Here is a 21302-nt window from a genome sequence, read left to right as displayed (position 1 = left end):
AGAAGAATCCAGACCAGACTCAATGGAAAATTTGTCTAATTTAAGACAAATAAACGCCAGTGAAACGCAAAATAAATAAATAAAAATAAAAGAACTTTGACTTATAAATAACATTTACCTTTCTAAAGAATTATTCAGACCACGTTTTAACACTGCCATTGACGTGTTCTTTTTTGCATTATTTCGTAAAGAAAATTTCCATTAAATTGATACCTGACACTTAAAAAAAAAAAAAAATCAATTTATGTATTTTTAAATTACTGTATTGGTATTTCTTTGCATTTTTTACTTTTACTTTCTTAGAAAATATATTAGAAGTGCTTCTTATGTAATTTGTCAGTTATTATTATCTTATACAAGGACATGTTTATATTTAATAGTGTTTCCCTTTGGCAAATACTCTGTACCTTGGATGTTGTTGTTTTTCTTTTGTTTTGAGTAAACCTTTACTTAATGAAAACTGGGAAATTCAATATTTTTATTGAAAATAATATTTAAGCACAAAACGGACTAAACACAGGAACAATAGTACAAAAAGAAAATATAATCATTTGCACATACAGCCAAAAACATTTTAACAAATCAGTTACAATATTTAAAAAAAATATAGAAATAGAGCAATAGGTCTTTTCTGATAACCATAATTGTAAAATCTGGTAAATGTTCATTGCTTGTATGGTTTTACATATTCCCAATGTTTCTTTCAGGTTTTACAGATCATTCATAAAAAAATGGAAAGAGTAATTTATTATTCCAGAATTATGAATAATATTTTTGATAAATAAAGCCAAGCAGTTGTATGAATATAAAATTTTCATTTCCTTCATTATCAGACCAAATTTTACCTTTCTGATAACCTTGACGAAACTGAACACATGAACACACTAATAAAATAAAAAAGGTGAGCACATGTTTTTAATATCTGAATCATAGTTATTTTTTTATCTGTTGTCTTAAGAATTCATTGCAAGGACATATATAAATTTGAGATGCTTTTCTTTTGAAATGTTACGTTCTTGAACAACTTTCAAGTTGCCATTTGTACAATCGATCAAAGTATGTAAATACATATTGTTTAAGTAAAAACTAGTGATTTTTTTCTACAGATTTTCATATACGACACCAGTGTAACATTCATTTTTGTGTAATTTTCAAGTTTACTGACTACCATTTAAAAAAGATCTAAAATAAAAATTTTCTTTTGCGCACAACATAACTAGTTAGTAACTCTTTGTTGTACAGAAGTTATTTCATTTATTATTTTCTGTTTATTTCCGTGTATTACTTAAATGCTCCACTTTTCTTCAAAATGTTTTTTTAACTGCTAGATCAATAACATGCCTTATTTATTTGTGTTTGGGTGTTTATTAATAAAGATTTAGCCATTTTAAATAGTAGTTATTAGTAGTTTTTCATTGTGTTTTATTTTGGGTTTTGTTTGGGGCTTTTTTTTGACAAATGGCAAGAAATGATCCAATTGCACCTTTTAAAATGTGAAGAAATTATGTACAAGCAATTTCACAATTTATTTATTATTTTAGGAAATATTATAAAATCTTTTTCAGTGTTTATTATTCATTTATTTGTTATAAAGACATTTTAAAGTAATAATAAAGTTAACTAGTTGCAATTGTTTGATCGACCTTTTCTGGACCATCATTGTTTTACTCTCGTCCTCAATTTCGGACACGTAACAAGACCCTATAACACTGTCTTATGGAAAAAGAAAATTGTGTAACTGTAGTAACCCTTTTTCTTTTTTTAACCACCAAGGTTTTCAAAAGTATTCAAAACGCTGAAACAAACACTAAAAACAAAACACTAATTACTTAGTTGCAGCTCTACTTTTAGAAGGTGCTACATTCTAACAGGACAAGTTAGCCAAGAAAATACAATCAAGAAAAGGTTAATGAATAATGCCAGCTCTATATGTAAGACCTATACAGAAAGCTCTACTTGGTAACCTCATTAGGTCAAACTGAAATGTAGAATCACTAAGACAAAAGTGGTGTTTTTGTAATTACCATGCATACAAATCAATATGGACGGCTGCACAAATCTAAAGGCGTCCTTTGTGATGTGGGTTATTAACATGAAAAACAATGACAAAAAAAGAATCATTGAAAGCTGAACAAATGTGACTTACTCTTATGTGAATTTCTTTGTGAAAGGACTTTAATTGCAACACAACAAATTTTATAACTGCATGCTGAGGGTGTACTTAAAGCTAAAATGCCTGAAAGCTGAAATGTAACTTACAGCAATGAGAGCTACACTGTTTTCTTCTTTTTTAAAAACAAATTAAACTCATAGGATTCAAAAACTGCAAACAATTGGCACGTAACATTAAAAAAACATAGCATCAAAGACAGTGCATAAAATCTTTAAGGAACCCACAAAATTTGGTCCCACACCTAAAATCTGGAGTAAAAATAGAATGCGCATAAATTAACACGTATTGAGATAAAGCACAGTGAAGAACTTTACATAAACACTAACTGTGACCGTTATGTTTCACAACGCTTTGAGAAATTTGTTTCATTTACTTATTCTTCTTCTGAAGATTCCTCTGAACCGGCCGAGTCCTCCTTCTCTGGCTTTTCAGCAACATGTTTTTCTGCTTTCATGAATAAGAAAACTGTGTTATTTACTTTCATTTTACTGCAGCATCAGTAATGAGTTGGTATGGAGTTTGTACCTGTGCTGGCTTTCTTTAGGCTTCCTGCTGCCCCAGCCTGTCCAGCATCACACCTCTCTAGTAGGATTGTCAGGGTTTTGGTCACTTGTGGATGCTTAGCTGCCTTCAATGGTTTGTCATCTGAACTGTTGCCTGATGAATCCGAAGGAATATTAATTTCAAGTCAACTTGAATACAGGAGAGAAGCAGTATTTACAGACAAATGTGATTTGAAGTTGTGTGAAAAACAAACATAATTAATTAAAAACTAGACTGTGTGATTTCTGATGGGATTGCGCTGCTAAAACGCTGGTAGGTTGACGGGTTAATTAGAAAGCTTTTCCTGTGAAAACACATCAAAATTATCCACCAATCAGAGGCACAGCAGAGAGGGAAGACATTAAAATGCACCAATCAGACTGATAACTCCAAATGGCTAATGCTTACACTTCTGTCAGTTACCATGGCTAAGACTTTAGCACATTCCTAGTGTCGTCTACTTGTGTAATTTATGTCGTAGACTCCAGACAGTCTCTAGACGGCTTTGAGAAAATTAATATTGAAAGTTGACAAATTGTCCTCCTTGTTTATTGATAAACTGATGCCTGCAGAGTAAAAAATGTGAGCTCAAAATCAAATATTCAGCCGATTAAAAAGAACAGGGCTTTTCTTTTTGTGACAAATTGTTTAATATTTCTGAAGTTTGTAAGACGTACGTTTGTTACTACACCAAATGGAGCAGTATGGAAGTTTGTTTCTACCGCTAAAAGTATGAAAAAAACAATAAATTAATTTTGCATGGCAGAGCCACGCTGAAGTTTTCAACGTAATGACTCAAACTTGTAAGTTATAAATGTGAGAGCTCAGAGTGGTGTGGTCGGTCTTTACCTGGCTTCTTTCTTGGACTCTTGGAAGGTGTGCTCTTCTTCTTCGGAGTGGGAGCCTTTGTTTTGGGCTTTTTGTTAGCACGAGGTTTTTTCACAAGATTAATCAAGGGTTCTTCATCTGAGCTATCATCACTGACTTCTGCTAAAACACAGATTGAAAATGTTTTAAACTTTTCTTTGTTTTGTTCAAGTCATCAGTGCTGGGAGAGTACCTTTTCTCTTGTTTGATGCTCGCCCTCGTGTTACCGTGCTCTTCTTTGGGCTTTTCTTCACTGGCTTCCTTTTCTTGGGAACGAGGTCCACAAGGGGCACATCATCATCTGAGCTGCTGTCTGCAAATGAAGCGCTGTTTTAAAATTCAAGAGGCTAAAAACTAAACTACCCCTATAATTAAAACCTACTTAAAATTGATCCTTGCGGTCAGCCTAATGAAGACTTTGCCTACCTTTATGTTTCGATGACTTCGTCTTTATCGCTGCCAGTGGCTCATCATCTGAACTGTCAGTGGACGTCTCCGTATATTTCACTAAACGAAACAGCAACAAGTTATTTTAACTCAATAAAGGTCTTGTGGGATGTTTTCATTTTAGTTGAGCTCAAACTTTCAAACGAACCCTTTTTCTTTGCAGCGTTTCTTTTGGATTTGGTAACCGGGCTTGCTTTTTCAGCAGCTGCTTTTTTCTTGTGCCGTGATTGAGGTTTCTTGGCAACTTGACTCAAAGGCTCATCATCGGAGCTGTCGTCCTTGCCCAGTGACTCTGTGTGAGAAAAGGAATTCCAAAGTAAGTATGTGATATAGCAGATGTCTGATGATACCCCAGCCCACTGCAGAGAACGTCATCTCACCTTTCTTCTTTCTACCAGCAGTTTTTTTGGTTGGAACTGAGGGAGGTTTTTTCACAGCTTTCAAAGACATTTTGGCAATTTTTATCAAAGGCTCATTGTCAGAGTCTTCGTCTGTATTTAAACACAGAAAGCAAACATGTGAAGCCATTGGCTCTATACACAAGTCAGAAGAACAAACGATGAAAAGAGCATGTGGTCACCTGTGTTCTTGTTATTTGTGCTGTTAGATTTGGGTGGTGTGTTTTCCTTTTTCTCTTGTTTCTTAGGTGGTGCAAGGCTTGTCTTCATCTTTACTAGCGGCTCATCATCCGAGGAGCCATCTGAAGCTGTGAGAGAAGATATGCAAAATTTAACCAAATAATTGGTCGGAGAAATATTTAGTGTAAACACTTTTACTAATAAAACAGCCGGTATTATCATCACCTTTGTCCTTTTTTGATTTGTTATTGGAGTTGGAGGATAAGCTGCGGGTATTGTCGCATGACTCCTTCTCATCACTCTGTTGCCTCATCAGCAGCTTTGATAGAGGCACCAAGTCCTCATCACTGCTGGAGCTCTCATCTGATTAGTCAGAGACACAGTCGGATAAATAACAGTAAATATCAGTCAATATTTGTATTTTTGGTACAGCAAATGTAATAATGTAGTTAAGGTTACTTTAGCAAAAAGGATAAGATACTTAATATGAAATCGTTTCAGAACTCAAATCATATTTGTGATTTTTAAAAAACTGCATTCATATGATGATTTCTTATTGCATTCACCTTCATTTGACACACTGATTATTATTACGATTAATTCCTTTATTTGAACAGGTTGTCTCAGATCAAGATTTTTTTTCAACAAAGACAAAAAAAAAAAGAATTCAGACAGACAGAGAAGAACGCAATATACACGTTCATAAATAAAACAGGATGTTCAAAGGTAGTTGCAGAAAACCCAGTGCACAACAATACCAAGGCTCAAGAGGCTTCAAATTGGATGCAGAATCATCCATATAAGCAATGTCAGAATAAAAATAAAATATAAATCTGCAGACTGTGCAATGATGCTACACCTAGTGGATGAGAAACAGCGTTTCTTTCTATACAAAAATCCAATGCTGATCTTTAATTTTCTTGATTGGTGCCACAGTTTCACCATATCATACTACATGTCATATGGCGCAGTATGATTGTGAAACGACAACTTATTTAGCACTATGCATTTATCATGCATTGGCTCAATACATCCCTTTCTTATCATACACTGAGTACATCATCATTTTCTTCTTCTTCTTTCAGCTGCTGCCTTTTGAGGGTCATCACAGCAGATCATCTGCCTCAATCTCAACCTTTTCTTAGCAATCTCCTCTGTCATACCAACTCCTCCAATATATCCATCCATATATATCCCTCTGCACATGTCCAAACCATCTCAGCCTTGTCTCTCTAACATTGCCTCCAAACAGCTCAACCTGAGCTGCCTCTCTGATGTACTCATTTCTAATCTTATCCATTCTGGTTAGTCCCCATTACAATCTTAATATTGTCAGCTCTGCCTCCTCCAGCTCGTCCCCCGGTGTTTTTGTCAGAGCCACCATCTTCAAAACATACATCATAGCAGGTCCACCTGCTCCCTGCAGATCACAATTTCATCTGCAAACATCCTACTCCATAGAGACTCCTGTCTGACCTCATACATGACCCACTGCAAAAAAAAAACGGACTGAGACGCAGTCCCCAATGTAATCTCACTTCCACCCACCACACTACTATCTCACTGTACTCACCATGACCATCATCATGTCCTGCACCACCATCACACCATCTATCTGACCTTCTATATACTTCTCCACCAACACCCTCAAAACATCCTGTTTGTAGTATTATTTTTCAGAAAGAAATCGTACTGCTCCTCACAGATCGTCACCTCGTAACTCCTCTTCTCAGCCTAGCTTCAACAACTCTTTCCCATAGCAGTATGACTCATCAACTCTATCCCTCTGTAGTTACTACAGCATTAAGCATAAACATTGCCCTTATTCTTGAAAATCAGTACCAGTCTGTCTTTTCCATCCCTCAGGCATCCTCTTACTCTCCAAGTAGTCACAGGAGCACGTTCAGTGAGAGACTGAGATTACCAAAGAGCACCACTGTACAACACAGGAAATCATTCCTGCCGGTGGCCATCTCCCTGTACAACTCCTCCAGCTAATACACTGTAAACACTGCAATAATAGTTACACCCTTTTTGCACATACTCTACAGTAAAATAGCAAATTACAAAGTTCACAGATTAGAGTCAAATCTCAATCAATCATATATATTCCACCCCTGTAAAATTCTTTGTCAACATTCTAGATATTTCGAATCACCTCTGTAATATTCTTGATATGTATAATTGTGCAATTTGTATATATTAGCACTATTTCATAAGTTTGTAAACTCTGTAACATACTGTATTATTTAAATCGTTTAGTCTGTTACTGTCTTGGAGCAACTGTAACCCACATAATTTCCTTAGGGATTAATGAAGTATTCTGATTCTGAAGACATTCTCTCCTAGACTTCTCCATACTTCCATAGGTATGTCATGTCTTCATCTCTTCCCACCCTTCATTCTCTTCGTAGATGCCCTCAGTTACTCCTTTTTACTCACCATTTTCTCCATCCATAGCCTCATACAAAACTCACTTTCAGCCTTCCCTTGCCATCTTTCTGACATATGCCTAGCATCCCTAGTATTCTGTCCTTTCTTTCTCTTTGAATAAATTCCTGATAATAACCTATGAATATACATCCACTCGATGATGTATCTGGTCCACACTGGGATAATCTTAGCTAGACTTATCATTGATCAATTTTTGGGGATTTAATTATGTGTTACTATAAATGCACATATTTTCTTATGTAAATTTAAAATCTCCAAAGTCAAAAGCAAAATGTACACGTGAATGCGGTCTAGTTACACGTGCAGTAACTATAGCATGAGGAGAAGAGAGTAATGTTTAGCTAAGTTTCCATTTTCCATCACAGTTTATCATTAATACCAGAAATACGTCTGATGTACAAAAGTGATGTTGTTGTAGCACTAAAAATCTCTGATTAAACCATATCCACCGTTAAAAAAATATTACTGAATTAAATCAGGTTAAACTTTTTCATGTTTAACGCCTTTAAATCAAGCTATCAGCAGTGGCGTGGGTGCTTTACCACGAAGTTGTAAGCTAAGTTAGCAGTTAGCTGCGCAGTTCAATAAGATGTCTGCCTCTTCAGGTAAAATTAAGAACAGCATCCGGCTACCTGGAGAGTCGTGTGCCACGTTAGCGTGCAGGTCAGCGGTGCTACAGTCCATTATGTTGGTCAGTGTAAGCAAATATTGCTCTTCATCCAAAACGCGCCAACTTGATTTTACTGTTACTTGATTTTCGCTGTGGGTTAAAGGTGCCGGTTTGTTTCAGCTGCCTCTAGGATGTATTTATGAGCCGATATTAACAGAACCGCCCCCCAATCTAAAGCTACAGTTTAACAAGCAGTTTTTGCAATCACGGTTATAATACGGTCTCAGCTCATGTTTGATTTGTTTACTTCCGCTTTAGTCTGGGGAGGGAAAGCACTTGGGCGCGCATTGATGACTCTTATTAACGTCATTCGTCTCCACGGTTGCCTCGCAACAAAACCTAGCAACTAATCTAAACCAGAGTCAGACATGGCGCAGAAGGAATTCTGGATTTGAAATAAAAGGATCTTCCTTCCGTCATTAGTTATTTTTTACTATTAATAAAATATTATTTACTTATTATTTATTACTGCTTACTTTTTTGGGACAAAGTCGACTAACCTTTTAAGGAGTAGTAAGACTACTCGATGTTTGCTCAAAATAAACTTAGTTATTTTTTATTAATATAAAATTAATATGAAGTAATTTTCATAAGTGGTTCATTAGTGGTTCAATAAACAAAACATTCCTCTGAAAATGGTCAAATATAGGGACTGAAAAAAAGTGAAACAAGCAGCCAATGCCCAAAGAAAATTTTTTAAAAGCCTGGAGAACTACTACTCAAGACCTTTAAAAAAAAATGGAAGAAAGTCTGTGTCCTTGGAAGCAAAATATAAAGCAATGAGGGGTAACCCAAAACATTTGTGTAGTTCTGTACGATTCTGATCTTAGTATGACTTTAGCAGGAACAAAAATTATCCACGAGTAAACCTGATTACTGTGGCAGTTGGTAGCTCAGTTTATTACACACATACAAGATAAATACTAGAGCACTATAATGACAAACAGGACATGATCACATACTGTAAATGTGCTGATCTAGACAATGATATGAACCTATTGACACATCGGTCAATATTAATCAAAAAAGTGAGAAGAGTCTGTGCTGCTCAACAATCCTCAGGAAATTAACTGTTCAAGAATAAATACAAGAGCAGTGTGGAGTTTTAGTACTTTGGTTAGTTGTGTTTTTTCTTCACAAAAACTGCTTTCAAAACTGTCAGGTCTCATCATTTTACTCTATGACTCATTAGGTTTAGTCTGATGGGTGAAAAGTGTCCTAATCGCATCCCTGAGAAAACATGGGGACAACCTAGTGATCAACCTTAGCTCAAAGGGTCATTAAAATTTTCACAGGTGACTTTTTTTTGTGTTGTTGTTGATTTAAATAAAGAGCTACTGTAGAGGTACTTCTATTATATATGTGTGTGTGTATATATCCTTTCCTCCATTCAACTAGAACGAGTCAAATCACTACAGTTGTAGAAAACATTGGTAATTCTCAAAGACATGTTACATATATCCTATAATCACTTAAAACCTGATGATTGGAGGTTAAATTATATTCAGTTAAGTTTATGATCAAATTACTCAGATTTGCCAATGTTTCATGCATTGCTAAAAACAAATATTAAAACAAAATATCATCCTGCTTTCCAGCACAGCAGAGTTAGGCAGAGCTGCATAGGTTCTATGCAGACTTCCTCATAAGTTTGTTTTTTTTTTTGCATCTTGTCACCAACATGTTACGTGTTGGATTTTGATATAAATAAAAAGCACTTGTTAGATATGTAGAGTCAGGCCCTAGAGAAGCCCACTCAACCCCGCTACTGAAAAATCATTCACGACACTTTGCTGATCAGATACATTACAGTACAGCAAAACAGTGTTTCAAGTGGAGCAAGTGAGACAACACAGTCCGACTTTATTAATGGTCTGTTGTTCGGTGCAACCCGTGAGTCCGTGCTGGTGTTTATGAGTGCTCTGGGAGTGACAGGTTACATAGCGGCCATCTTGCTGGCCTCTCTGACGCCACTGAGGTAGGCTCCTGTCACAGTCTGAGGAAAGTGTCTGTTGGTTGCCTGATATAGGGGACAAAATCCATTAAAAGCAAATTTCAAGGACACAGAGCGCTAGTTTAAAAATACCCATATACACTCATGGCCCCTTCGTTAGCTACATCTTCTTAATACTGTGTTGGACCTCCTTTTGGTCTTCAGAGAGGTGTCTTTGTGGCACTACGGTACTCATACAGACATAATCAGCAGCAATACTCAGATAGGCTATAGAATATAAATACTACTCAGGAGGTCCAGGAAACACCCATACCTTCTTATACCAGCAGCTTGTACCTGTGATACAAAGCAGAATGGATCCATGCTTTCATGTTATCCATCGCAAATTCTGACCCTTCCATCTAAATGTCACAGCAGAAATCGAGACTTATCAGACCAGATGACACTTTTCCAACTTTCTGTTGTCTAGTTTTGGTGAGCCTATGAGAATTGTAGCTTCAGTTTCCTGTTCCTGTGTGGTCTTCTGCTGCTGTAGCCCATCTGCTTCAAGGTTTGGCATGTTTTGCATTCAGAGATGCTCTTCTGCTTGGCTTCGGTACAATGGGTGGTTATTTGAGTTACTGTTACCTTAGTATGAGCTCAAAGCAGTCTGGCCATTTTCCTCTGACCTCAATAAGGCATTTTTGCTCAGAGAATTGCATTCTCCATAAACCGTATGCATGGTTGTGTGGGAAAATCTCAGCAGCTATGAAAATACTCATCCTGTCTGGCACCAAGAACCATGCTACATTCAAATGCTCTAAAATCGCCCTTCTTCCCCATTCTGATGCTCAGTTCAAGCTTCAGCAGGTCATCTTGCCCATCTCTACATTCCAAAACGCACTGAGCTGCTTCCATGTGTTTTGCCGATTAGATATTTGCATTAATAAGCATTTGAAAAGGTGTACCTAACAAAGTGGCCTTAAGTGTATAGGGACCATTTCCACAGCAGAAGACATTTTTATTTGTCAGAGCAGGAAAACAACAGGAGAGAAGGATGTGAGGCATGACTGCTGCTCCAGAATCATTCTTATTGAGCAGAGTAGCTTACTGGAAGACTTAATTAAATTAAATCACTGTAATAAAATTTGATAGACCTGTTACAGGGGAAAGACATCAAAGCACTGACCAGATGAATTTAGATTCTCTAAGTGACAAATCATAAGCAAATTAATCCTTATCCACTCAGGTCTGTTTTAGTGTTAAACAGCTCTAGAACATCAAAAAACAAGGAGTTATCTTTGAATAGAAATCTTTGTTGGACATCATCTACAGAAGACTCAAATGTCATTTAATTTCCCCCCTCAACCTGCTGGATTGAAAAAGAGATGCCAGAGATAGTGTGATTAAATATAGAATGTCTGTGGCTCACATAAGCTTTGCACTCTTGCCTTTGTAGAAGAGATTTAGGGAAACAAGCATTAACACAAAAGGCCGCTTAATGATGTTTGGAATGATCTGCTGTTGTTTTGCAGCTAAGTTTCCAGACCGTCACCCTCAAGGTGGATGATTTCTTATCAACGTTCAGTCAGACTAAAACAAATATTTAAAATGATTCCTGTAAAAATAACTGAAACATGAGGCGGCTCACTATTGTCTAGCTATTACAGGCCTTGTGCGACTCTACAATTTCTACAACAAAGATTAAGAATGCAAAGTTAGTGTGATCCATACAGCCACAGCAGGATCGTGTTAATGCAAAACACATTTATGTAAATTAGAAATGAAATAAATGCTTCAGTAGCACTTCATAAAACCTGACGTTTCTGGACTCATTTGGTAAAAATTAGAAAAATGTTACCTCGCCAGCAAAAAACACCTTTCCCTGCACGTCTTCAGCGAGAATGTCGTAGGCCTCTCCGCTACCCCCTGTCTTCACAAAGCTGTAGGACATCTGGGACCAGATGTCTTTACTCCAATGAGTGATGAAGAAATTCACTGGCTCAGGAACCTCCTAAATACATGCATATATAAATCTGAACTTAAATGAGAGCATTGGGGACTAAAACAAATATGAAAAAACAGGAATCCAAGGGAAAATAATACACCTCTAGTTAGGAGTTAAAAAAAAATTTCAGGTCAGCATTGTTCAAAAGATATTTTAATGGCTAGTAGGTAGAGGTGTTCTTTCCGCCCTTGTAGTAGTATATTTACAGAACGACATTTTTAAAAAATTCCTTTATCTTGAAAAAAATAAAAATAAAAAGTATTAAAAGTTAAGTTTTTCAATTGTTTTGTGTAAATATCTGATACGATGACTCTATGAATATTGATTGATGGATGTTTGGAGTCCTTAATATTTTAATCTCTGACAGAGGATCTTACTTCAATGTGATATTTCCCCAGATATAACACATCGAATCCTAATTAACTTTCTTGGAAAGTTTCTGGTAATATCATATACCAAATATCAGATGGAGTTCTCTCTCATTTCAAAAATATGATTTTTATTTTTTATTTTAAATACTCCTATTATTCTTTAAAACATAGTTTTTAATTTCCTGTGACTGCTGAAATAAACCTTCCAAACTCTTAAGTATAACTCCTGAGAGATTTTAGGAGAAGTAGGAGGATTACCTGCTCTTTGAAAAGTTCCCGCAGTACCCTCATGCACTCATCAACCACCTCTTTGTCCTCCATGTCCCGCACAGAAGAAACAGCGTCACCACTGATAATAGACATCAGCACAGCCTGCTTCCTCTACACAAACACACATTTAAACCATTAGATTCTGCATTAATCTCCTCCATCTTTTTCTACACTGTTTGTCAATTTAAATATAAATACAATTTTGCAGCCTAACACCAGCGGCTCTAACTTTTCTGGCCACGTGGATAAACTTCTTCTGCGTTTGGCTGTTTCTTTGATTGGTCGATCATCTGCCGCCTTCTTACCCCATTTCTAGCATCCTCTTCTATTGCACCTATGCTCTGCATGTCCTCCTTCATTGCATGCATGAACCATTTCTTTATTTCTTTATTCTTTGTCATTTTCTCCTGCCTGTCATCTCCATCTTCACCATCTTTGTCCATTACATTCACTCTCCTTCATCTGCACATGTCCAAGCCACCTTAGGTTTGCCTTTCTAACCTTGTCTCCAAACTGCTCAACACAAGAACAAAAACACACCTGTGGATCCAGGTCATAGAAGACACTGAACATGCCTCTCTTTTCAAGACCTGTTGGGATGTGACCGAAGTAGTCTGCTCCTTGGATTTTTTTGTCCCAGAATCTGTACGGGAACTGAAGCGAGATCTGCACACAGAATGAAGAGTAAACATGAGCAACTACCAGGAAGCAACTTCATCACCCTTTTTATTCTAATGCAGCACAGTAGGTTAGTTGAACTTTAATGACCTTTTCTATTATACCCGCTCCCAGACTGTGGATCGCCTTCAATTTCCTTTCAGGAAGTGGAGGGTTGAATTGAATCAGGTTCCTCTGAAGCAAAGTCAAAGGAACTGTAACAAGGACCTGAAAGATGACATTATGCTGTTAGAGTAACTAAAAGGTTAACTGAGATCATAAGATTCTGTATTTAGATAACAGAAACTGTACAGTATCACAGCAAAGATGTTTTTACCTTCTGTGCTGTCCACTGCGACCCATCAGAGGAGGTAACTTTGACCACATCACCTGAGTAATCAATGGCCTGAACCTACAATTTTTAAAGCAAACTTTTATCTAATAAGCATAAGACTTCAAGAATGACATGCAGGTGGATTCAAGGTAAAATATAGAGTTTAAAAAACTGGAAACAGACCGGACACTTTGTGTGGATGTCGAGGCCCTCGGCCAGTTTGTAGAGTAAAACAGAGTAGCCCTTGGTAAGCAAAGTGTGGTCTCCTGAGAATTGGGCAAAAAATTCATTGTGGTCCCAGGATCTTGCGGATACCTACAAAAAACACAGGCAGAAAAATACTAATTCACTTTCAGCCCCAGTGATATAATCTAATACAATTTACATAATTCTTCACAAATACAAAAGACAATATGTTTGACTAGAGTCACCTAAAAATTTTCTTAAGGGACCAGAAACACTGAAAGACGTTCCACTAAAAACAAAAAACAAACCTCACACCTCAAACAGACTAATTCTTATTAGTCATCTCAGAGCGTGAATAATTTCCGATGTGGGAAGTTACAGTTTCCATCATAATAAACCCACAGCCTGACCTTTCTGTTAAACTCGTAAAAAAATCATTTGAATTCTATTGATTTAAAAAAAAAAAAAAAATCTCAAAGCTCTTTTTAAGTTTAGTTTCCAGACCTGGTCTAATGTGCTTCCACAGGCAAACTCCAGGTTGCTGAGGTGAAACTGAAGCACCTTCTCCTCCAGCTCACTGAATTGCATCACAGACTCCTGGAGAAAGTTCTTCTTAACTTCTTGGACTTTTTCTGTAGCGAGAAAATGCCACAGACAAATATTTCCCAGACCTGTTTCTGTACAGTAGCTTTGCTGAGAACCACAGTCTTCCAAAATATATAAGATGAACTTAAGAGTTTAGATCGGAAACATGAAGCCAATATGAAAGTTAGTCATGCACTGTATTGGCCAGCAGGGGGCGACTCCTTTAGTTAAAAAAAAAAAAAAAAAAGGACTTGCACAGAAGACGTCTTAAGGAAAATTACCCTACTATTCGGTTAATCTGTGACCTCAGCAAACACTTTTCTGATGATTTTATTATCTTATTTGCTGGTTTCTAGGCTTATTTAATACAATATTCATTTAATAAATTATGGTTCCTATTAAAATTAGCTGACAAAAAAAAAGCAGGACATGTTTTAGGGCGAGCAGCTGGAACTCACTCACAAGGGTCATAGTGGCTATGGCCATCTTTTATAAACAGGCCATTAATTTTAGAACTACTTCTTTATAAAAAAGCCATCAGAGTTCAAAGTCCTGACCACAGCGTAATTACTGACTGATGTGCAAACACTGCTGTAACTGTTATAGTGAAAAAACCCCAAATCATTTTAAGAAATATTTTCTAAGATCAAATGTGATGAGATAAGAGTAGCTTTGTGAGAATTTTCTTCTCTCATTGGGAATTCTCATCAAAAAGAATTAGCACAACAAGCTTCAGTGAAACACACGATGACAGCACCTCCCAGTGGTGTGTCCTGGTTCTGCGACTTGTCCTTCCTCCATTCTGACACCACATCCAGGATGGCATTAAAGTGGAAGTCCATGCGCTTGTCGATGGCAGGGTCAGTGACCTGCCCTCCCTCCTGAAAGAGGTCACATCGCTCTCCGAGCTTGTGCATCTTGATGCCCAACTGCAGGAGAGAAGTCACAAAAGGGCATTTTATAGTAGTGTTTGTTATTTATCAAATTTAATATGTATTTTAAAAAAAAAAAAAAAAAAAAAAAAAAAATAGAGACAGTGAAACAGTGGTTCCAAAACTAGAGAACACAGCAGGGCTAAATAAAAACGATGCATGTCTATGTACTGTGAGCATGGACAAGTCTGTAAAAAGGACTTCCAGGTAAACTTAAATATATACAACATAACAAACAAAACTATGATCAGCATATCTCAACCCTAGCTTCACCATGGCAGGTAAAGAAGACTGAACACAGGTGGCACAGTCTCAAAATATTAACTTCTAAGAGTATGAACTTGGAGAGTTCCCAAAGTGTCCTGTAACCTGTCCTTTCAATAATGCAACACTGAAGTTGCATTTCTGCATTCATTACAAAAAGGAACAGGGTATTGAAAATATTTTGGCATTAGAACTGAAACTTTGGCAAAGCTCTGACTTAAGATTTATCAGAAATAGGTAAAGTTCAGCACATTCATTCTTACCTGTTCACACATCAGGGCAATGGGGTTGTTTACACAGCCATTAACAATTTGAGCTCCTCGACCCACAGTGACACCCAGAGAGGCATCATCCCACACCCGACCACCTATTCTGTCTCTCGCCTCGAGCACCACCACCTGTAAGCCCAAACAAACGAAGAGTGTATGTAAAACTCATCAGGGTGAAATACACTCACAGAACAATTCATTAGGTACACCTGTTCAACTGCTTACTGATGCAAATATCTAATCAGCCAATCACATGGTAAAACCCAATGCAATTAAGCATGTAGACATGGTCAAGACGACCTGCTGAAGTTTAAACCAAGGATCAGAATGGATAAGAAAGGTGATTTAAGGGACTTTGAATGTGGCATGGCTGTTGGTGCCAGATGGGCTGCTCTGTGTTTTTCAGCCTACTGGGATTTTCCCCACACAACCATCGGGCCCGAAAATGAAAATATGCAGTGAGCAGCATTTCTCTGAGCAGAGGACATTTTCTTGGCACACTACGCCAAGTGTGTATAATACCCTCAGTTAGTATGAACTGAGCATTTGTAAACAGTAAAACACCCCGTATATCCTTCCCCATACGTTGTGAATACCATCAATAGTAGTAAACACAGTTTTAGATAGCTCTATATAACTTGTTTATCGCTTTGACGTTCAGATCAATTGACTGACATTGAAGGAAAGGTCAAAGGTCAGATGTGACATGATATTTTAAATCTTTATATGGTACTTTCTATATGTTGACAATACACACTACACTTATAAAAATCATACTTTAAGTTACAAGGCTTTGGTGAAAGTAGGTTGAATTTTAATGGGTTGCTAACATAACTCCACTCTACACCCTTATAAAGAATTCATTAAAAACCTTTTAGAGCTATCGTGTTTACAGAGTGAATGATGTGCACAGAAATACTACCAAAAACACAACCTTCTTGGCAGACAGCAGAGAAATGAATTGTTTGTATGGTCCTCATACAAACAGGAAACTCCCTAAGCAAAATTAACTATTTGATCACAATCAGGGAAGAGATACAACGAGACTCCAGGCGAGATGAGGATCTTTACCTGAGTGCCAAAGTTTTGCAGCTGGCGTGCAGCAGCCAGTCCTGAAGCCCCGGCACCGATGATGATAACATTTTTCTGCATAAAATCATAAAATGTACAAGGTGCTAAAAGGCATAAGAAAATAAATAGTAACAAAAACAGTAAAAACTTCACATGACAGTACAGATGTGTAATAATCTTGTATAGATGAGGATGCTCACAGAGCAGTATGTTTCTGGGAGCAGAGGCTGTTTTGCTGCCAGCACACCGGTGTTGATGAGACCCTTCCTGGTCATGAAATGGAGCACTCGGTCCAACTCCTGCACGCAACGCACACGCACCAACCCTCGAACAATGATGTGCTGGGCACATTTCTCTGAAGTCAGCACCTCCTTCAAAGAAAAACAGGAAGAAAATGTAATTGTTTTATTTGTTTGTTGTTCTTTTGGAGACTTCTGTTCCTTTTTTGTAGGAAAAGGTGAAAAGAACGCACATGCGCGGGCATTATATATAGCCATTTTAAACATATTAAAGTGGTTGAGTTTTATTATTTGTACAAAGACAAATTCTATGACATCTCTGAATTTAAACCCAAAAAAAAAAAAAAAAAAAGTGATTCTGAGTGATCTTTTTCACCCTTATTTGAGATTTTAATGACCCCAGTAGTCACTTTTGGCTTTGTTGTACCTTACAGTTCTTGTGCCAGGAGGCCAGGATAAGGTTGCGCAGAGCAAGATACATGGTGGGATCACGGGAAAACTCTGGAAACTCATAAAGCTCATCTAGCTCCATCATATCAGGCCGCACACACAGAGCCTTTCCGCACTCATTTGGCTGGTAAAAGGGCTGGAAGTATGGACACAAGCCTGGAACTGAGGGAAATAATAATGATTGGGATCTCCAATGGGGACACGAAAAAGTAATTATGTGCACAACATACCACGGTGAATAGTAACTGCTTAAATATGGCATTTCTTCTGAACTCAGACTTACTTTGAGGCTGAGCAGCTCTGCAGTGATCCGCCCTCAGCTCGCCCAGAGACATGTTGCTAGAAGAACCTGATGGACTCATCCCCACACAGTCGGGGTAGTACGCAGTGAGGAAAGGGCTGGCTGGACTGTCTTTAAACAATGGCGGCAAAATGAGCATTGAATGCCACCAGCTGTCCGTCACCTCTGCCACTCTCTTTAGGAATAAAACAGCTCAGGATTAAACAAATGCAGTAACTTGTGAGGTTTACACACTGTCCTCAAAAAGATTCTAGCAAACATAACTAGCTTACCAAGTCCTCTGGTTGGGAGCACTGATCGGGCTCCTCGCTCTGTAGGCAAATAAGCAAGATTTTTATCAGAAAAATAGATTTTTTCTGATAGATACTACTACAAGGGCGGAAAGAACACCATGTCATGATGGCGATGGGTGATTATATCTTTCCCTCTTTACCTTAATGTTGTTGAACTTCATCCCACAGCGGTATGTTGCTGCTAAGGAGGCAGTGAGCTGGATCTCCTTGGTCAACTGGCGCCACTTCCTGCAGTCAGGTTTGGTGCATTGAACCTGGGGGAAACACATCAAAATGAACTTGACAGCATTTATGACACGTAGCTACATGTGTGAACAGTTAATACATGTATCTAGAACCAGAAAAGCTTCTTATACATACCCAGTATGGCAGCTGCTGATCTGCCATGAAAGCTTTAAGACTGGGCTCACTTTTCCCATTACTAGTCCACACTTTCTTCCACGAAGCAAAGGTCTCATAGCCGTCTTTGTGACTGAAGTGAGGGAGCAGAAAAAGAAAGTTATTCTCATTATTTTTGACAAGTAACGCACAGCTTCACAGTTTGGTAGTGCAGAAACACTATAAATAGGTCTGAGGAACATGTGACAAGATTATTTCAAAAGAAATGTCACTGAACCCACGGCTGTTTCAGGTTTGCGTGTATACAGCGATACATACTTATAATTAAATGACTCAAAGCAACAGCACTGATATGGGGAAAGAAAAAAAAAAAAAAACTCAGATTAAATGTTATGGACTGGTTTCTTCCCTTCTTTAGAAAGAACATTCAAGGGAAAAAAAAAAAATATCAATCCATCCAATTATCCTTTCAGCAGCAGTTTCATTGACGTCCAGATCTCCCTCAACTAGGCCACCTCTTCTAGTTCTTCTGAGGGGACACCAAGGAATTCCCAAGCCAGCCATAGGACATAATTTCTCCAGCATGTCCTAAATTTTTCCTGGGGTCTCCTCCCAGTCCGATAAGCGTGAAACAGATCCTAGATGTGCCAGTCAGATGCTGAACCACATCATGTGGCTCCTTTCAATGTGGAGGGGTTCCTGCTCTAGTCTTGACTTGCTCCTGAATGATTAAACTGCTCACCCTGTCTCTAAGGGAGAGCCCAGATACTCTTCAGAAGACACTCATTTCCGTTGCTTGTATCCATATCGGTTTCTTCTCTTTGCTCTCAGCAATTAGAGAGAGTAGGAATGTAGATCCACTGGTACATTAAGATGTTTATTTTTTCGCTCAGCACTGCAACCAACCACTACAACATCTGTAACACTGTACATGATGCATTAATCTGACTGTCAAGTGTTAATTCTGAGCTTTTTAATCCACGTGTCAGTCAGAACAGTTGTTTGTTGAGGGTTCTGCAGTTTCTTTTCTTTTACACCTTTTAAATATGCTTCTTTTTGCAGGGAGCACTTTGCTGTTATGAATGTTGTCTGTATGTTACTGTAATTTTGTGCCTTCCTGGTATGTTCACATTTATTATTAAATAGATTGCTGCAAACGAGAGAGGGAAGCGTGCCACTAAATTTCTGAGATGATGGAAACCATAAAATATCCATCTTCTCAACTTAATGTAGCAGAAATCACTGTAAACAAAATAAAGAGGCGTTTTAAGCAGTGCTACAGAGACACTGTGTTCATATCTTCAGCCTGCATTTGTCTCACCTTCTGTAGTAGTGATCAAAACACTCATTGCAAAAATGCTCCCCACATGACAGATGATACCACCGCGACGTGTACCCATTTTTAGCACATCTGAAAAGAGACGAGAAGTGCCGTTTGATAACTATAAAAAGTGATATAAGTAACTATCTGATTTACCTGACATCTGATGTTACCTTTCAGATGCGCTTGCAAAACAAACAGGGTACATGGCAGAACACCCGGCCTTCTCACATTTTCTGTACTTCTTCTCAGACTGGTCATCTTCTTCCTCTGTGTCTGTGGCTTTTCTTTTGCTCTGTATCCAAAGAGAAAAATGAAATATCATGAGACTCACATTCATTCCCATTTCCAATTCACAATCACAATTTAACGTAACATACACCCCAAGACAACCACATGCATGAAAGCTCAAAACCCGAGATTTTGGCAAGGATAGCACATCTGTCATAGCAAGCGTTACGAGAATCCAGAGACAAAAACATCTGTCTCCAATCCAAAGTCCACCTGCTGTGCTCCGTTGTCTTTTGAGTGTAAGTAGTGTCTTCTTATGGCAGAACCGTAAGAAGAATCATAGCATAAGTTGAGATGCTACAGGAAGACCTCATGCCCTAAACCTGTGACAGGTATAAAAAGGTCTCCATAATCTCTTTGCAACTTGAGATGGTATAGAGTGTGTCTCCGGTTTTTCAGGCCTTGTGAAAATCATACTGCAAGGAACAGTTACGTGAATGCAGGGACAAAACAGACAGATTAAGATTATGGGAGGATAAGGTCTGTGAACAGGTAGGCATGAACCCGACAGAGACCCAGAGAGTGGTGGCCCAACAACCACCAAATCCTCATAACTTCATGAGGTGTGTTGGTGGTATGTTGACTAAGACTTGGAATGTCTATATCACTGCCAGTCAACTGGCTTTAAAAAGTGCTTTGTTGATGAATTGCTTAAACACTGACCCTGACAACTAACCTCCTAGTATAATCATAAAAGCAAAATTAAAATGTAACTGCACACCTGGAAACAATAAAAACCAAACTGAAACCTTTGTGTGACTCTACTTTGCATGAATGCGAACTGAAACTTAACCGAGATGTAGATAAATAGTCACTATATTAACTCACTGTGTGCCTTACCTGACCAGGTGGAGGGTTGTTGGTGCGCTTCACCCGGACGTTGACCTGCCTTCCTGAGGAGCGCAGTGTCTGTCCGTCCCCTGGTGACTCCCCGGAGCTCCTCTTCTTGGCTCTCCGTGCACCAGAAGCATTCCCGGAATAGTCTTAACACCAATGACAACAATATATCAGTGACTGTGGAGTGCAGCTCGGGCCCCTATTAACGCCGACAAAAATATTTATGACATACAACATTTGTGCAAAAACATAGAATTTACTCAGGTTACAAATAGCTGAAAAAAGCGACCGAAACACGAGGCCAATTGGTATGTAAACATAGCAAAGACACGCACATTAGCCAGCTCTTTAAATCCGCCCGACAACGTCAGCTGTCACTTTAGCACCTAGCAAGCAGCAGCGGCGCCTCTTTAGTACTGACCTGCGTCCGACAGCATGGCTGCCCGCGAGGTTTCTTTGAAGCCTTCGACGTCCAAGTGAAATTCCGAGACGCCTTTTTGCTTTTAATCGTTGTTTTTGTCTCTCTTTTATTGTTGTGGGGACGAAAATCAATGCGCTGTCGTTTCCAGAATACCACTTCCGGTTTTAAAGAGGAAATGGGCGTGTCGCTCTGATTTTT

The 21302-nt window shown here is 38.1% G+C and overlaps 2 protein-coding genes across 5 annotated transcripts; both read right to left on the bottom strand.

The window, feature by feature from the left end:
* Positions 1 to 1845: 1845 nt before the first annotated feature.
* On the bottom strand, positions 1846 to 8063 carry LOC106098384 (muscle M-line assembly protein unc-89). 4 transcript variants are annotated; one of them, XM_019350659.2, is made up of 10 exons: positions 7695 to 8063; positions 4834 to 4971; positions 4611 to 4736; positions 4411 to 4521; positions 4179 to 4322; positions 4010 to 4090; positions 3777 to 3896; positions 3566 to 3706; positions 2699 to 2830; positions 1846 to 2620 (listed from the first exon to the last, which is right to left on the bottom strand). In XM_019350659.2, the coding sequence occupies exons 1-10, from the start codon at positions 7744 to 7746 to the stop codon at positions 2547 to 2549; spliced, it is 1119 nt and encodes a 372-aa protein (XP_019206204.1). In that variant the 5' UTR covers positions 7747 to 8063; the 3' UTR covers positions 1846 to 2546. The 4 variants fall into 4 exon arrangements, with proteins under 4 accessions (XP_019206204.1, XP_013128016.1, XP_013128015.1 ...); XM_013272562.3 differs by having other exon boundaries at positions 3566 to 3703; positions 7695 to 8062; XM_013272561.3 differs by having other exon boundaries at positions 1846 to 2617; positions 7695 to 8061.
* A 542-nt stretch (positions 8064 to 8605) lies between these two features.
* On the bottom strand, positions 8606 to 21263 carry kdm1b (lysine demethylase 1B). Its single transcript, XM_005452841.4, has 21 exons — positions 21105 to 21263; positions 20687 to 20829; positions 19729 to 19850; positions 19556 to 19645; positions 18256 to 18367; positions 18036 to 18149; positions 17875 to 17913; positions 17585 to 17777; positions 17279 to 17463; positions 16813 to 16983; positions 16613 to 16687; positions 15536 to 15670; positions 14834 to 15005; positions 13996 to 14123; positions 13489 to 13620; positions 13309 to 13383; positions 13083 to 13199; positions 12855 to 12980; positions 12303 to 12425; positions 11527 to 11679; positions 8606 to 9752 (listed from the first exon to the last, which is right to left on the bottom strand). The coding sequence occupies exons 1-21, from the start codon at positions 21118 to 21120 to the stop codon at positions 9669 to 9671; spliced, it is 2505 nt and encodes an 834-aa protein (XP_005452898.1). The 5' UTR covers positions 21121 to 21263; the 3' UTR covers positions 8606 to 9668.
* Between the last annotated feature and the right edge of the window lie 39 nt (positions 21264 to 21302).

Source organism: Oreochromis niloticus, linkage group LG22 (assembly GCF_001858045.2).
Source record: "Oreochromis niloticus isolate F11D_XX linkage group LG22, O_niloticus_UMD_NMBU, whole genome shotgun sequence".
Classification (NCBI taxonomy): Eukaryota; Metazoa; Chordata; class Actinopteri; order Cichliformes; family Cichlidae; genus Oreochromis; species Oreochromis niloticus.
The sequence above is the reverse complement of the archived record's forward strand: the minus strand, read 5'-3'. Positions and strand labels throughout refer to the sequence as shown.

Excerpts from the sequence above, each read along its gene's own strand:
- kdm1b (XM_005452841.4), bottom strand. Across the intron at positions 16,688-16,812 it reads TCCCAGAAACATACTGCTCT|AAAAATGTTATCATCATCGG; the intron begins GTGAGCATCCTC and ends GATTTTATGCAG. Across the intron at positions 9,753-11,526 it reads AGGTGTTTTTTGCTGGCGAG|GCAACCAACAGACACTTTCC; the intron begins GTAACATTTTTC and ends CCCCTATATCAG.
- LOC106098384 (XM_019350659.2), bottom strand. The coding sequence starts at position 7,746 with ATGGACTGTAGCACCGCTGACCTGCACGCTAACGTGGCACACGACTCT. Across the intron at positions 4,737-4,833 it reads CAAATCAAAAAAGGACAAAG|CTTCAGATGGCTCCTCGGAT; the intron begins GTGATGATAATA and ends CTTCTCTCACAG. Across the intron at positions 4,323-4,410 it reads TGCTGGTAGAAAGAAGAAAG|AGTCACTGGGCAAGGACGAC; the intron begins GTGAGATGACGT and ends TTTCTCACACAG.